The sequence below is a fragment of the Ochotona curzoniae genome, unplaced genomic scaffold (genome assembly GCF_017591425.1).
Source record: "Ochotona curzoniae isolate NIBS_2020 unplaced genomic scaffold, NIBS_Ocur_1.0 scaffold_4683, whole genome shotgun sequence".
Taxonomy (NCBI): domain Eukaryota; kingdom Metazoa; phylum Chordata; class Mammalia; order Lagomorpha; family Ochotonidae; genus Ochotona; species Ochotona curzoniae.
The window spans coordinates 30,175,830-30,192,195 of record NW_024467121.1 but is presented as its reverse complement, the minus strand read 5'-3'; the positions used below and the strand labels follow the sequence as shown (position 1 = coordinate 30,192,195).

At 45.9% G+C, this 16,366-nt stretch overlaps 1 protein-coding gene across 1 annotated transcript; it reads left to right on the top strand.

The window, feature by feature from the left end:
- The first annotated feature begins 6,979 nt into the window (after nucleotides 1-6,979).
- LOC121147951 (cytochrome c oxidase assembly factor 6 homolog) lies at nucleotides 6,980-14,678 on the top strand. The gene is made up of 3 exons (XM_040967885.1): nucleotides 6,980-7,189; nucleotides 7,710-7,858; nucleotides 13,806-14,678. The coding sequence occupies exons 2-3, from the start codon at nucleotides 7,715-7,717 to the stop codon at nucleotides 13,899-13,901; spliced, it is 240 nt and encodes a 79-aa protein (XP_040823819.1). The 5' UTR covers nucleotides 6,980-7,189; nucleotides 7,710-7,714; the 3' UTR covers nucleotides 13,902-14,678.
- Nucleotides 14,679-16,366: the final 1,688 nt, after the last annotated feature.

Below are 16,366 nucleotides of genomic sequence, written 5' to 3'. Positions count from 1 at the left end.
TGTCTCATGTCTATTTTAATTTTAGTATTTAGCAGTTCATAGTGTTGAAGCATGATTTTGCAGAACCTGGCTGTTTTTCGGGTAGTCTAACTCTATAACCGTAACAAGACATATGTCAACAGTTTAGGTGAACGGTTTTAGGGGGGTGTGCAGAGAAATCCCCAATACCCTAGTGAGGAGCAATCAATCTTCGTGTCCCACCCAGTGAGTTATAAGTGCATCCCCACTGCCCATTTCCTGTTTCTAAGCTTTTCTTGCTGTTCTCCATCTATTCTAGGGTTTTTTTTTTGTTTATTTGTTTATTTGTTAGTTTGTTTTGTTTTTTCCTAATGTCTCCCAAGTTCCTAATCCAGTAACTGGAAAACAGTCAAAACTCAAGAAATGGGGTCTAGCACAATGGCTTAGCAACTAAAGTCCTTGCCTGAATGCACCTGGATCTTGTATGGGCACCGGTTCTAATCCTGGCAGCCCCACTTCCCATCCAGCTTCCTGGTTGTGGCCTGGGAAAGCAGTACAGAATGGCCCAAAGCCTTGGGATCCTGCACCCACACTGGAGACCCAGAGGAAGCTCCTGGCTCCTGGCTTCAGATGGGCTCAGTTCCAGCCATTGCGCTCACTTGGGGAGTGAACCATCAGACAAAAGACCTTCCTCTCTGTTTCTCCTCCTCTCCGTATATCTGCCTTTCCAATAAAAATAAATAAATCATTAAAAAGAAGTCAAGAATTAAATGTGTTTAATGAGTAGACAAATGACTAAAACTCTTCCTGTGTTAGTCATTGTTACTAAGTGGTTTATCTGGATCATTTCATTTCACTTCCACAAGAAACCAAAGGCAGATACCACTTTCTCAGTTGAGGAAACCAATGTTTGTAAAGGTTCAGGAACCCACACAAGGTCACCCATCTTGACATTGTGGGAAAGTAGGATTTAAACTAAGTCTGGCTTCAGAAGCTGTATCCATTTGCTGCCTTGAATACTTCCTGTTTTCCCCTTCATGATTTCTTTGGGCAAATTCCTATTCCGGGTTCCTGGTCTATCTGGTGCATGCTTCTACCAGAGCTCTTACTGCCTTTACAGAGGAGAAACCGGCCTCCGGCCTCCTGTCCTCCACTAGAGTGAGTGTCACAAGGGCTAAGATCCAGCCTTCCATGTCGTGACTCCCAAGGCCTAACACAGTGGATGTCACTGTGTAGAGGCTTAAATGTCTGTCAAATAAATTGACTACATAGGAGCATAGCAAGAGTCATGGAGAAGGATTAGAAAGCATTTCATTTTACATATTTTGAAGTCAGAAGAGCTCCCCCATCTGCTGCTTAACTCCACAGATGGCTGCAACAGCCTGGGCCAGGCAAAATCCAGGATCCTGGAACTCAGTCTGGGTTTCCCACATGCGTAGGATGGATCCAGCTAACTACTGAAACCATCACTGCCACCTCCCAGGGTTCACATTAGCAGGATGCTGGACTTCAGTGTAGACTGGGGAGTCAGGATGTAGTCATCTCTACTGCATATATTCCAAGTATCTGCTGATTGGAAGGTTTCTAACTGGCAGACAAAAAACCTGAGTATGAGCAACTAAAAAGAATAGTTTTTATTGTCATGAATTAAGGCAGATATTTAAAAGCAAAAAAGCCGTCACCTTGCTAAAATTCCTACTAAGGTACAGCTCATATAAGAAAACAAACAAAAAGCTACTTACATACTTTAAAATAATTTAACAACAAGCCACTCAAGGAACTACATTTTTAATAGTTCCTTAAGACAACCGTTTTTTTGTTTGTTTGTTTGTTTTTGTTTTTTTATTAAGGATCAGCTACTATTTCAGTAATTAAAATTCTGGGTATTAAAATGTCAAATGAAGTCACCATTATTCTGAACCAAAGCTCTTCAGGTACCTGTCTACACAAATCCATCCCAGTAACAGCTTTGTCAACGGCAATCTATGCATGTTCTCCCTTCTCACTTTTCACCTCTTCTTAACAGATGCTGGAGCACAAGTGTTACGAGGAGGCTGAAGTTTTAAACTTAAATGTCTGTGTACTTTGGGCTCAAAAAGTTGGAAAATGTGATCCTAAGGCATAAAGGTATGGAATGGAGAGATCAAAGGGGAAGGGCTTACGGAGACAAGCTGTTCTGGGAGAGGGAAAGCCATGAGTCCGGTTTGGAACTTGCTGAAGCAATGACAAGAAAAACAATTAGAGATGTCGACTGGGGACTTGCAAAGAGCAAAACTGACACAAGGCTCCTGAAAGGACAAATCGCAGTCTCTCTAAAAGAATTAAGGTACAGGAGTGGAATCAATTCAGCAAGGAAAACAGAATGCAGAGAAACAGAAAGAAAGATAGCATCTTGAAGCATACTTGAAAGGAGGAAAAAGGCAAGGGGCCAACAGTTCTAAAAGGAATTCAGAAGGATCCTGGTGGCACGACTGAAGTCGACGGAATCTTTGTCCTGTTTGTGTCCCTGAGTAGGTGTCTGTGCTAAGTGCTTTGTAAAGCAGTACAGATTATAAATAAAAGTCTGTGGGCAGTGACAGAAAAACAACACATACGTTGTCAGTGCAACTGGGTCTGTCTGGCCCTGCCCCTCCTCCACCCTGGTCTCCCCGCCCCCACCCTCCCAACAGTGGTTTGAAGATGTACTTAAATTCAGACTGGGGAACACCCACACCGAAATTTCCTCTGGCTGGCAGCATCCAGCACAAAATGTCTCTCTCCTCTCCTGACTTCTCTTCGCCTCCTCTCTGCTCCAAACATAGGTTAGGAGATTCCACCCTCTTTGTGTCAAAATAGTATGTGGGCAGTCATCTTAGGGCATCCATGTTCTTTTATTTATCCACCATCTTCAGGATTTTATAAGGTGGTTATGCAGTTTTGGATTGCTTTGTTCTTAACAAAACCTCACAAATTCTACTCGGCTATGGCTTCTGTTGGTTAATTGGGTGTTCATCACCTGATAAACCACAGGCCTCCTCCAGGGCAAGGGGGAACAAGTCTGCAGCTCACTAGATCTCTGGTACTGTTCTGCTTGTCTACCCCTCAGGGTGCCCACAGACCCATAGGGATGGCTTAGTTGCACAGCTGGCATTCAGCCCTAGAGACTGTGGATCTTGAAGAGCACGTAAAATGCCAAAGTTATTAAGATTTTAGTTATTTTATAGCAAATGTTCTGCATGGCCATTATTTTCACCTTCCTGTGAATCAATACTATTAAGGATGAACTTTCTAAGGCAAATCTTTCATTTTGTTTAAAATATCTGAGATGCTCATTCAGAAATATGGATACAACCAACATGTCTAATTTGAAGAGTAATGATAAAGCAAACATCAAGGCTCAGAAGTAGAATATGATCCTCACCTCACACTCCTCATGTAGCCCTCTGGTCACATCGCCTCTGTCTCCCTAGAGAGAAATAAACACTTGTGGTAGTCATTTCTTTGTTTTTCTATCTATGCACGTATCCTAAATGTATAATTGGAGCTTATGTTATATAAGTAGAAATATTCTATTTTTCCTTTGGTTGACTTGCTTTTTTTTCCAGCCAATGCAGCAGCTCACCATACTGTTAACATTTTTATTGCAATATCATATTCACAATATGATTATAACATAATCTATCCATTCTTTCATTGATATGTTCAGGTTTAGCTATTACGAAACACGCACGTGCAGATTCTATCGCACTGTAGAGTCTTCAGTTTTGTTACATGCCAGTCTCCCAAGGTGATCACTTAAACCTATGCTACCATAAGTATGTGCAGACTCACCTTGCTCCTTTACCCTTGTTAAAAGTGATCACTGCCAGACTTTTTCCTTTGATGTGGTGGTGTCTAATAGAAGTGCATTATGGTTCTTATGCTCTTTCTATTGCATGTTTATGAATAATGATATTGATATTTTCACGTGTCGCTCATTTTGCATTTCCTCTTTGGTGCTGTAGCCATTTAAGCCTTTGCCCATTTTTTAAGCTTAGGTCATTTCTTACTGATTTGTAGATGCTCATTAAAGATTCTGGGTCCCGGGCCTGGCACGATAGCATAGCAACTAAACTCCTCGCCTTGAATGCACCAGGATCCCGTATGTATACAGGTTCTAATCCTGGCAGGCCCACTTCCCATTCAGCTCCCTACTTGTGGCCTGGGAAAGTAGCTGAGGACAGCCCAAAGCCTTGGGACCCTGCATCTGTGATGGAGACCTGGAGGAAGCTACTGGCTCCAGACTTTGGATCAGCTCAACTCCAGCTGTTGCAGCTGTTTGGGGAGTGAACCATCGGATGGAAGATCGTCCTCTCTGTCTCTCCTTCTCTCTGTATATCTGTCTTTCCAATAAAAAGAAAAATAGATCTTAAAAAAAAAAAAGATTCTGGGTATGAACTGTTGTTGGTCTTTCTAACTTCTCCCACAGTGTGTTCTTACTTTTCCACTCACTTCATGATGGTGACTGGTAAAGAAAATTCTTACATTTTTAGATAGCTGAATTTATTGATTTTCTTTTTCTTTTATGGCTGAAAAAACTTCTTGGGGGCTGGCATGGTGGTATAGTAGGTTAATCCTTGGCTTGTAATGCTGACATCCCTTTTGGGCACCAGTTTCTATCCTACCTGTTCCACTTTCCATACTGCTCTGTGCTAAGGGCCTGGGAAAGCAGGAGGACAGGTCAAGTCCTATGGCTCCTGTATCTACATGGGAGAAATGGAAAGAAATTCCTGGCTCCTGACTGGTTCCACTCCTGCTATTGCATTCATTTTTGGAATGAACCAGTGGCTGAAAGGCCTCTTTGTCTCTCTATTCGTAGAATCTGTCTTTCAAATAAAAATAAATTAAAAAAATAAACACTTCAGCCCAGCACTATGGCTCAATGGGCCCTTAGCTGCTAGGCCACGCCGCCAGGCCCAACTATCATAACTTCTTACAAATCCATTAACTTCTAAAATGCTGAACTCTTTAGAATTTATTTTGTGAAAAATACAACTTAGAAGTGACATGATGTTCTTTGTTACTTAAGTGTCAGGTGATGATGCTGCTTTGTTGTATTAATGTATTTGATTCTCAAGTCCACTTTTGTTAAGTGTTGGTTAATACATTTGTAATGTTCCATGGTATGTTTTCAATATCTGAAAAAGTCTGGAGATGGGGATTCGGCCTAGCCACTAGGATGCCAGCCAGAGCATCCATGTTCCATATCAGAGTACTGAGATCCAGTTCTCCTAACTGCAGCATCCTGCCAGTGCAGACCCTGAGATGCAGTGCTGAGGATTCAGGTAATTAAGCTCCTGCCACCCACAATGGGAGGCCTGGATGGAGTTTCCAGCTCTTGGCTGGAGCCTGGCCCAGCCCTAGGTTTTTGCAGCATTTGGGGAATGAACCAGTAGAGGGGAGTCTTCTTGGTCTGGCTGTTATCTCTGTCTGCATGTCAAATAAATAAACCTATATAAAACATAAATAATAAATACTTAAAATTTGTTGAGAGCTGCTTTATAACTAAGTATATGATTGATTTAGGGATGTGTCATGTTTGTTTTCAAAAATGTACACTGATCTTGGTTGTGGTGTTTTCATACCATTTACAAGTTTGTAAATGATGTTATTTAACTTTTCCTATCCTTATTTTTTCTTGCTCAATAGTTACTGAGAAAGACCGTTGAAATCTCCAACATGATAATGTATTTGTAATTCTAATTTCACTTTCACAGATATTTACCATTATAAGTGCATGGAAATAAAATCCATTTCTTTCTAAAAGCCAAAGTTACCTAAGACATCCCATCAGTCATAATTAAAAGATATACTGTTTATATAAACTGACCTGAAGGGACATAGTGTTATAACAGAGGGTGGCTCAGGTAAGCTAACATAATCTTCCATTACAGTCCATTGCCCACTGTGGAAATACTCTGCGTTCAGGTCGACCTAAGCGTGGTATTAGCTGGCTTCACCTTGAGAGTTTGTGACTTGTTGAATTAGGAAACGACCAAACCCCAGCAGGGAATGCAGGGCTGTAAGCTGCCCGCGAGGTATATAAGCTGCTTGCTGGGACTTTATTAATACTAGATGAAGCAGCAGGTGGCTAGTGCAGGACCGAACACCAGCAACTGACTTATATCCACAGTCACTTTTAACAGGTTCTGCTGAGGAGTGAACAAACAGTAGCTTCTCGAAGCTAGTTTTCACTCCGTTGAAAACTAACACTGGCTTTGGGCTGGGGGGTTAAAAAAAAAAAAAAGAGGCACAGGGTGAGATTAAAACAGTAATATTTACTTTCTCCATTACCGTGGGCACTTATTTGGGTTCTCAGCCCGGGCCCTTCTGGGATTTCACAGCTTCTTTTTGGGGCAGTTTCATTCCTGTCTTTTCATCTACGAAGAGAGGGGGTTTGGCCGCCTCACATGCTCCGTGCACCTCCTGGTCCGGCAGGGCCCGCATGCTGACAGCCTCGCAGGCGGGGAGGGGCAGAGACACCGTGGGAGCAGAGGCACTGTGGGGGCAGAGAGACACCGTGGGAGCAGAGACACTGTGGGGGCAGAGACACCGTGGGGGCAGAGACACTGTGGGGGCAGAGACACCGTGGGGGCAGAGACACTGTAGGGGCAGAGACACTGTGGGGGCAGAGACACCGTGGGAGCAGAGACACTGTGGGGGCAGAGACACCGAGGGGGCAGAGAGACACTGTGGGGGCAGAGACACCGTGGGGGCAGAGACACTGTAGGGGCAGAGACACTGTGGGGGCAGAGACACTGTGGGGGCAGAGACACCGTAGGGGCAGAGACACTGTAGGGGCAGAGACACTGTGGGGGCAGAGACACCGTGGGGGCAGAGACACACTTTAGGGCCAAGGCGGCTCTGCCCATGACCGAGGTTCCGCCGCTCTCAGGACCTGGTGACCGCCTCTGTGTCCCGGGCAGGGCCGGCCAGTCACCTCTACAGGTTAAAAAAAAACACACACACATCCGGAAGTCCCGCCCTCCCTGAGACGCCGTACGGCTGCCGGGAAGGGTCCATAGAAGCCCGGCGGGTTCGCCGCGCGCCTTGTGGTTCGCGGTTGCTGGGGTCTACACTGGGGGCCGCTGAAGCCCGAGCCGGGAAAGCGACCCTGCTTGGCGGCAGGACTTGGCCTGCCCGCCTCTGCCTCTGGTTGTCGGGCAGCGTGATCCTCTCCTCCGTGGGAAGCCAGGCCCGGGCGGGCGGAGAGGTCGGCATGCGGGCGGGCCCGGGCGGGGGGCGCGTGGACGAAGGGCCCCGGAGTTGATTTCTTGGTCCCCAGAGACCGCAGGCTGTCCATTTGCACAACGCGGTGGCGAGCACTCGTGGGGCTGTTTAGGAATCGTGTCCCTGCACACACGTTTGTAAACTGGACCATGCAGTCCGGATGAGGAACCGCTGTCCGAGTGCGAGTGGGGACCCCGTTCCTAGCGCCGCTTCTCTGACTTGGGTGGCCTTGCCCGGCCGCCCGGGGCTGTGGTCGCTCAGAGCTGGGCGGGACTGGACCCGGAGAAGGACGTGGTCCTGTCGGGGCAGGGAGAGGTCGTTGCAGCAGGAGAGCTCAGGCACGTCCCTTCCTGCAGCGCACAAACGAGCTACACCTGCCAGGTAGCTTCTCCTAAGTGGACTGGTGGACAGTGGCTTCCTGAAAATCCCGACGCATAAAGGAAGGCGGGCGGGACAGTGGCTTCCTCTTCCTAGTGGTTCATGTGGCCGTGTTCTGTCCCTAGGAGGAATGGCAGCCCCGTCCATGAAGGAAAGGCAGGCTTGCTGGGGAGCCCGCGACGCCTACTGGAAGTGCTTGGATGAGCATACGGAGGATGCCTCTCAGTGCCAGAAGCTCAGGAGCTCCTTTGAGTCCAGTTGTCCCCAACAGTGGGTGAGTGCCTGATGGCTCTCTGGGCGGCAGCCTTTGCAGGCCAGCCCCACCGCAGTTTATTCCATTCCTTGTGTGGCAACCCAGGCTTAGTTCATGTGTGTGGATCAGGCTACCCTTTGGAGAATGTCACCGAGTGTCTTTAAGTTCCTTGAAGACAAACATGAATGATAGCAAACAAAGCAAAACAACACCCAGCTTGCTTCTGGGATCTTCTGAAGGGTTAATACCTCCCACTAACCTCGCACAGGAGTTGTCTGGTGTGTATGTGCTTAGCGACTGCTTTCTCAAAATCACATAAGTGCCCACACCATAAATAAAGGCCTGCTCAGGAGAAGAAGTAAAAGGCTCATGTGGTGGAGCTGAAGGCTCGTGCTCTGCTTTGCCTGGCCTCAGTGAGGAGGGGTCAGAACAGGTTGCTGGGGGTTTTGTTTTTGAAAGATTTATGTATTGTTACTGGGAAGAGAGGAAGAGGCACAGAGAAAAAGGTCTTCTGTTCACTAGTTCACTCCCCAGATGCCTGCAGGGCTGAAACTGAGCAGATCCAAAGCCAGGAGCCGGGAGCTGCTGCTGCGTCTCCCCTATAGGTGCAGGGTCCCAAGGCTTTGGGCCATCCTCGACTGCTTTCCCAGGCCACAGGCAGGGAGCTGGATGGGAATACAAACTGATGCCCGTGTGAGATTCTGATACTTGAAGGGAGAGGATCCGCCTGTTGAGCCTTTGCGCTGGGCTGTAGGAGCCGAGATTCTGGAGGCTAGGAGGTTCCTCCGTGGCCGATGCTTGTGCCCTCGTCTTTGTTACAGAGAATGTGGCTGACTCTCGGAGCACTGCAGTAACTTACCCTGTGACCAAGTCGCTGATCTGAAATTTCAGGTCGGGCTGGCTGGCTGATGGGAGAGATTTGCACCTGGATTTGTACTTTTTGATTATATCATGCTGCTCCAAGGTATACTATGTAGCTTGTGAACAGTTAACTTTAGAGGTGAAATGATTTTAGAGTTTTTACCGTTTAACACCGAAGTTCTTGAGTCAGTCACTTGATGCTGTGGGCAACCAGAAGGGTCTGAGGATGGGTGTGAGGAGCATTTTGGCGGGCTCAGCTGGGGGTGAATGCAATGAATGGGGATTGTTATTGCAGAAATTCTTCATCTATTTGTGGTAAAGATTTTGTTTAAAAAGATTTTAGCTGCACCTGGCGCCATAGCCTAGTGGCTAAAGTCCTCGCCTTGCAAGTGCCAAAAACCCACATAGGCGCTTCACATATTCTGCTTCCCTTCCAACTCTCTGCTTGTGGCCTGGGAAAGCAGTCAAGGATGGCCCAAAGCCTTGGGACCCTGCACCTGTGTGGGAGACCTGGAAGAAGTTTCTGGCTCCTGGCTTTGGATCAGCTCAGCTCCTGCCCCTTGCAGCCACTTGGGGGTATGAGTCAGTGGACGGAAGATCTTCTTCTCTGTGTCTCCTCCTCTCTGCATATTTGAGTTTCCCATAAAAATAATAAAAATGAGTAAATCTTAAAAGATTTTTTTTTAGTTGAAAAGCCGGAGTGACAGAGAGATTCTATCCACTGGTTTACTCCCCCGATGATCAGAACAGCCAGGACTGGTCCAAACCGAAGTCAGGAGTCAGGAGCTTCTTCTGTATCTCCCACATAGGGGTGCAGGGCTCCAAGCCCTTGGACCATCTTTCACTGCTCCCCCAAGAGCATTAGCAGGAAGCTGGGTCCAAAGTGGAGCAGACAGGACTTGAACCAGAACCCATATGGGATGCTGATGTCACAAGCAGCAGTTTCTTCCACTGCACCACTCCACTAGCCCTGCTATAAGGATTTTTTAAAGCTTTATTCTTATTAATTTTTATTGGAAAGTCAGATTTAAGAGAGAAGGAGACAAAGAGAAAGATCTTCTGTCTCTGCCAGTTCACTCCCCAAGTGATCACAATGGCAGGAACTGAGCTGACAGCTTTTTCCAGGTCTCCCACGCAGGTGCAGGGTCCCAAAGCTTTGGCCCGTTCTCAATTGCTTTCCTAGGTCACAAGCAGAGAAGTGGAAGGAAAATAGAGCGTCCAGGATATGAACCAGTGTACTTATGGGATCCCAATGCATGCAAGGCGAGGAATTTAGCCATTAGGCTACTGCTCTGGGCCCTGTGTAAGGATTAAATATGACTTGATATGTAACTTGGAAATGTGGACTGTGATTGAATTAGATGCAACTTAGGCAGAGAAATATACATTTGTGTACATTCTTATTAAACTGATGCATTTAGAGCATCTCCTGCGGCAGGAAGTAGATGGGACTTGTCGGAGTTGGGACTTAACGTTAGATGTGTCTTCGTGCTTTGCCCTCCTAGAGCCATGGCCATGAGAGCAAGGTTGGACTGAGCCCAAGGAAGAACTTGGTGCTCTCAGAGGGGTTGGTGCTGGTGAGGAAGAACATGGTTAAGGCTGGGATATTGGCAGGTTCCTCCCCCTACCCCCTTCCCTGAGTTCTCACAAACCACCTCTATTTTCCCAGGAGAACCCTGTTACCATAACATCTGTTTGGACAACCTAGTTGCTAGTTTCCTTGGTTTGCACATCAGAAGCACAGGGATGTTTTGCCGAGCCGGATCTAGATTCTGATTCAGGTGCAATGAATTTCTGTAAATGGGGTCCACCTCCCCTTCAAGGGGCTCTGGTCGGGCCAGCACAGTGGATTCACCTGGCTAATCCACCTCCAAGTGCCTGTTTCCCACATGGATGTGGGCTGGAGTCCTGGCTGCGCCACTTCCAGTCCAGCTCTCTGCTTGTGACCTGGAAAAGCAGTGGAAAATGACCCAAGTCTTTGGGACCCTGCACCCGCATGGGAGACCTAGAAGAAGCTCCTGGCTCCCAACTTTGGATTGGCTTAATTCTGGACATTGGTGGCTATTTGGGGAATTGAACTAGCAGTTGAAAAATCTTTTTTTCTCCTCTCTGTAAAACTGTCTTTCCAATTTAAAATAAACAAGTAAATAAAAGGGCCCTGGCTCCATGGATGATTCTGGTAGGTGATACGGTTGTTGAAATTGCTCCGTGCTGTCACCTCTTTAACCTAATGGCTCAGTCTCCCCACACTCTGTTTCCAAGAGCAGCTTCTCTGTGTCAGAGTTTAGCAGCCACCAGGTTGGTTTGATGCCTGTATCTCTCCCTGTCTTGGGCAGACCGCGTGCCATGCCATGAAGACCTACCCTGTCCAGGTCACAGTGTCCCCATCACAGCTAGCATTTATGGAGCCCTTACTTGATGCCAGAATCTACTCCAAGCCCTGGAAGTACGTCACATAGCACATTTCTCCCTTCCAGAATTCTCTTTGCCAGTTTTACAGGCAGACAGGGATACAGACACATTGAAATGAAGTCATGTGTGAGCATAGAGCCAGGATTGAAACTCAGGAGTTTGCTTCCAGATTCCATTAATTCTTCTGTGGATATCATTGTGAGAAAAAGACCTATGAAAATGTGCACATTACTAATTGTGGAGTAGAAACCTCATGTTTCCCTGTTAACAAGAAAATAACCAATACAGATTGTTTGTAAAAGGACTGTTTCTTGAAAATCCAGGAGTGCAGGGCCTGTTTGGATGGTGTGATGGCATGGGAAGCCTCTCAGATACAGTTGATTGCTCCCCTGTGCTCTGTCTTCCGTCCCTCACCGCTTTCCAGTCCGGATCCTGTCCAGTCAATCCACAGATATTTTACTAATTGTGTGTCATAGAAAAGTATAGCAAAGAAAATGGATATAATGCTCAGCCCTCAGGTAACATGCATTTTAGTGAGGAAGTGAAAAGATGATAAATGGTGATAAGTGATATGATGAAAAATAACAAGGGTGCAGCAATAGAGAACATACAGTTTTCTGTAAGTTTAAATAGGATAGTGTAGAGGGTTAAGCCCCTGGTGCAGTGGGTTAAGGTGCCACTTGGGGCGCCTGCGTCTGTTGGAGGGCCAGCGTGGGTCCCAACTACCCTGGAAGCTGCTGAATCAGCCTCCTCACAGCCTCAGAGAAGGGGGCTGCTCATCCTTGGCTCCAGATCAAGCAGCAGGCCCAGGGTCCTGTCTTCTGTGAAGCTAAGGATTGATTATGTTTTGTTTGTTTTTTTAAATATTTGCTTATTTTTTTATGGCAAAGGCAGATATTCAGAGAGAGATATAGAGAGAAGGATCTTCCATCTGCTGGTTTACTCCCCAAGTGACTGCAAGAGCCAGAGCTAAGCTGATCTAAAACCAGGAGCCTCTTCCAGGTCTCCCACACAGATGCAGGGTCCCAAGGCTTTGGAATTTCCCAGGCCACAAGCAGGGAGCTGGATGGGAAGTGGAGCAGATGGGACATGGAACTGGTGCCATATGGGATCCCAGCAGTTGCAAGGGAGGATTTAGCCAGTAGACCCTAAGTTAAGGACTGAATGACATATTCACATACATCTTCTTTGAAGTCCTGCATTTGAGTTGGAGATCAAGGCCGCTTCTCAGTGTGAAATTGCTTTAGATCTCCTAGGCAGACGTGGGCTATTCAGTTCTAAGATAAAACTTCAAAGAGCCCATTTCTGTTCATCTGATTTTAGCCAGCCGACTTTCCGGGGAATGAGAAAGCAGCAGTCCCTAAGAGAAGGGGTCTAGCAGGACACTCCCCTGCTGCAAGAAGTGGGGGGGAGGAAGGCTCACTCTGCTGCCAGCCTTGGGTTTCACATGTCTGTTATCCCGGCTACACATGGGACGGGGCAGAAGCCCCACTTAAGGACTTGCGCCTCAGCTCTGAAGGTAGGCTTTTTGAAAATGGGAGTGAAATGTGTTGGCCTCCATTCTTGCTCTGCCGCATAGCAGTTCAGGTAGGCTTCTCCTGGCCTGGCACAGAGCATTTTTCTACTTCACCATTTTACTCTATCAGGATTTGGGGCTAGAAATAAAAATAAAGCCAGGTCCTAATTCATTGAAGTTTTTCCATCAGTTACTCATGGCTCATAAACATAATTTTAAGCTGTCTGCCTGCTTAAATTTATGTGTCTGTTGTTACCAGAAATGCCCAGTGGGTTCTTTCCTCAGCTTAGTATAGAAATTAAATTAAAATTAATCTATTGCAAACAGAAAAGTTTATTTGTGAAGGGACCAGGTGAGCAGGGAAGGGAGGGAAGGGGAAGCACCTCCAGAAAGGAAGCCGGGAGGTGGGGGTGCCTCTCGAAAGAGGGAGATAGAGACACCAAAGGTTTGAGGAAGGGTCTTGGGGTTTTAAGCCTTCCTTGACCCCTCCTTGTTGGGCTGGGAACCTACAGGTAAGATGTTCCCCATTGGTGGTCTCTTAATTAATTAGGAAATGGGTGGGCAATGCTGGTGCCGCCCACCTGAAGGTGTGGCCAAGACCTCAACAGGCGTAGATGGTCTCATGTGTGAGACACACTTGGTAAAAGTGTCTTGGGTGGTTAGTCATACAAGGTGTGAACTGAGTTAATAAGAAAAACAATCTTGTAACTTTTTGTGTTTTTTTCTATTTCTTGAGCATGTTTTTATATATTTGAATTTATTTTTTACAAATTCAGTGTTCATAGATAAAATTTTAAAATTATAATATTTGCTTTTGCCTTCTTTTCCTTTTGTTTTTGAGATAACATTTTTAATTTATATTACAGTTGAGGATTCGATGCCTTGCTGAACTATGTAGTAGCATAATTTAGTATCATTAAGTTTGAACTTAGGGCAAGCCTCACCTGTGTGCACACAGCTGTTTCCCACAGAGATGGTTCCTGGGTTACTCATTCTCAGTAAGATCTGTAACCCAAAAGGCTCAGCGCTCACTGGTCTGCTGCCTCCCTCCTCAGAGATTTACTCAAGTGTCTTCACCATTCAGATGTTCTAGAATAGAGATCCCTGGTCTGTGCTTTTCCTATTCTAAGTTGTGTAACTTGCCCTTATTTCAATCTTTTTTTTTCTCTCTCTCAACAGATTAAATATTTTGATAAAAGGAGAGATTACTTAAAATTCAAGGAAAAGTTTGAAGCAGGACAATTCCAGCCTTCACAATCAGCGACAAACTCCTAGGCTGTTTCTGAACTGCTCAAAAGGGTTGAAGCCATTTTCCAGACATCCACAGATGCTCTCTTGACTATGGGACAACAGTACTTTGTATGATGGCAAACACCATATGTTCCCTGTATATAACAATAACTAAAATCATCAAGTACCAGAAGATCCCAGCACTCAAACTGAAGAACTGAAATAAAATGGCACAAAGTATGCTTTGTTTTAACTTAAGAAGAAATACATATTTTAAGGAAAAAAATCAGTCTTATAAAAACACATGAACTTTTTATTTTGGTGATATTAGAGGGTGAGCAGTAGGCAGACATTTCTAACAGGGATAGACAGAGGCTGTATTCCTGGGAACTAGCACTGTAATACAGGAATTACCAACTGAGTTGCTAGGAAGAGGCTGAGCTTAAAAATTGGGAGTATTGGTAAAATAATAAAAGCTATTAATAAAAATACTGCATCTAATATTGTTAATGATGAGCAGTGAGTATCTAGTAGTAGTTTAATGGGAAAAAAAGCCTTTAGAAATAAAGTGGTAGTGACTGTAGTTGATGGGATTGCCTGTAGAAAATGCCAATGAACAGAAAAGCTCCTGCAAATAATGCTGTAAGGAGGTCATAGGAAACAGGCCAGCATACACAGTGAAAACCACATTCCTGTATACCAGTCAACAAAGGGGTGTGAAGCCTAAAAATATTGCTTACAGTAGCACTCCCCTACCCCTCCAATCAGTATATGCATGCTATATGCTAAGAACAAGGACACTCAAAATAGAAGACTAAATGGGGAAAGATACTATACATATGAATTAGAAGACTTAGTATTATTAAGCTATAAACTCTCCCTGGCTTGATCTACAGGTACAATGGAGCTCCCCCTCCCCAAACTTCTTCATAAATACTAACAAATTGACTTGAAATATTTGTAGAAGAGGCCTGCATTGTGGCAGAAGAGGTGAAGCCCCACCTTGTGACCCACATTCCATCTTCAGAACGATAAAGTCTTGTGATCCACTTCCAGTCCTGCTGGGGTCCGTGCAGTGGATGTGGGGGCACAAAGGTGAGAAGAGTATTGTTCCATTGCAGGCAGGGCTGCAAGAAATTTCCCCAGGGCCCAGAGGATGTCTCTACAACCACCTGACTGCTGCTCCACCTTGCTTTGCATGGACACCGGACCACCCTGCCCACCCTGTGGAATAATTCTGTAATCCATTCAGGCATTGTTTGCTGCTGTGGAGTTGGCTTTTTACTATCAATGTGAGCTTGGAGGTTCATGTCGCTAATAACATCTTGCAAAAGGGCCTTTTATTATTCACGGGTTGTCCCCATCGACCTTATGCTAATCAAGGGGCCTATGTTTAGGGTTTCATTCTTTCCTTGAGCTTTAGGTTCTCCTTTGTGATCCCTTAATTGTCTCAAGATTGAGTTGTGGTTTTTATAATGTTATTTACTTACTTTTTTAATTTATACTGGAAAGGCAGATGTACAGAAAGGAGGAGAGATGGGAAGACCTTCTGTCCATTGATTCACTCCCCAAGTGGCAGCAATGGCCGGTGCTGCACCAATCTGAAGCCAGGAGCCAGGAACTTCTTTCTGGGTCTCCCACGCAGGTGCAGGGTCCCAAGGCTTTGGGTTGTCCTTGACTGCCTTCGCAGGCCACAAGCAGGGAGCTGGATGGGAAGTGGAGCTGCCGGGATTAGAACCAGTACCCATATGGAATCCTGGTGTGTTCAAGACGAGGACCTTAACCATTACTTTATCATGCCAGGCCCTGTAGTAGGAACTTCTATTGAGAGTTTTTAGGTGAAACAAATGGCAGAATTATTCTTGGATACACCCACTTGACTAGAGCTCTGTGCCAGAGCTTGGGAGGGTTTCTGTATAAAGGGGACAGCTTTCTTGCATTTGTCCATTATGATGGTAACATTGTAGTGGTCCATTTCTTTCTTCTTTATGCCTAATTCACACACCCTTTGTGGCCTAATTCACCGCACCCTTTGCAACTTCCAAATTCGGCTGCAGATGACCCAAGTGCCTGGGCCCCTGCTACCCACGTGGGAGACTAGGATAGAGTTCCTGTACCCTGGCTTCAGCCCATTCCAGACCTGGCTACTAAACCCATTTGGGAAGTGAGCCAGTCCTGATGTAATAGCCCAGCGGTTAAATTCTCGCCTTGCATGCTAGGACCCCATATGGGCACTGGTTCATGTCTCAGTTGCTCCACTTGCCATCCAGCTCCCTGCTTGTGGCCTGGGAAAGCAGTAGTGGATGGCCCATGGCCTTGGGATCCTGCACCTAAGATGGTTCCCGGGGAAACCTGGAAGAAGCTCCTGGCTCCTCTGCTTTTTGATCAGCTCAGCTCTGGTTGTTGTGGCCACTTGGGGAGTGAACCAGCAGATGGGAGATCTTTCTGCTCCCATCTGTCTTTGCAATAAAAAATAATTTTTTAAAAAATAGGGCAAAAAAAGCGAACCA

Excerpts from the sequence above, each read along its gene's own strand:
- LOC121147951 (XM_040967885.1), top strand. The coding sequence starts at position 7,715 with ATGGCAGCCCCGTCCATGAAGGAAAGGCAGGCTTGCTGGGGAGCCCGC. Across the intron at positions 7,859-13,805 it reads CCAGTTGTCCCCAACAGTGG|ATTAAATATTTTGATAAAAG; the intron begins GTGAGTGCCTGA and ends CTCTCTCAACAG.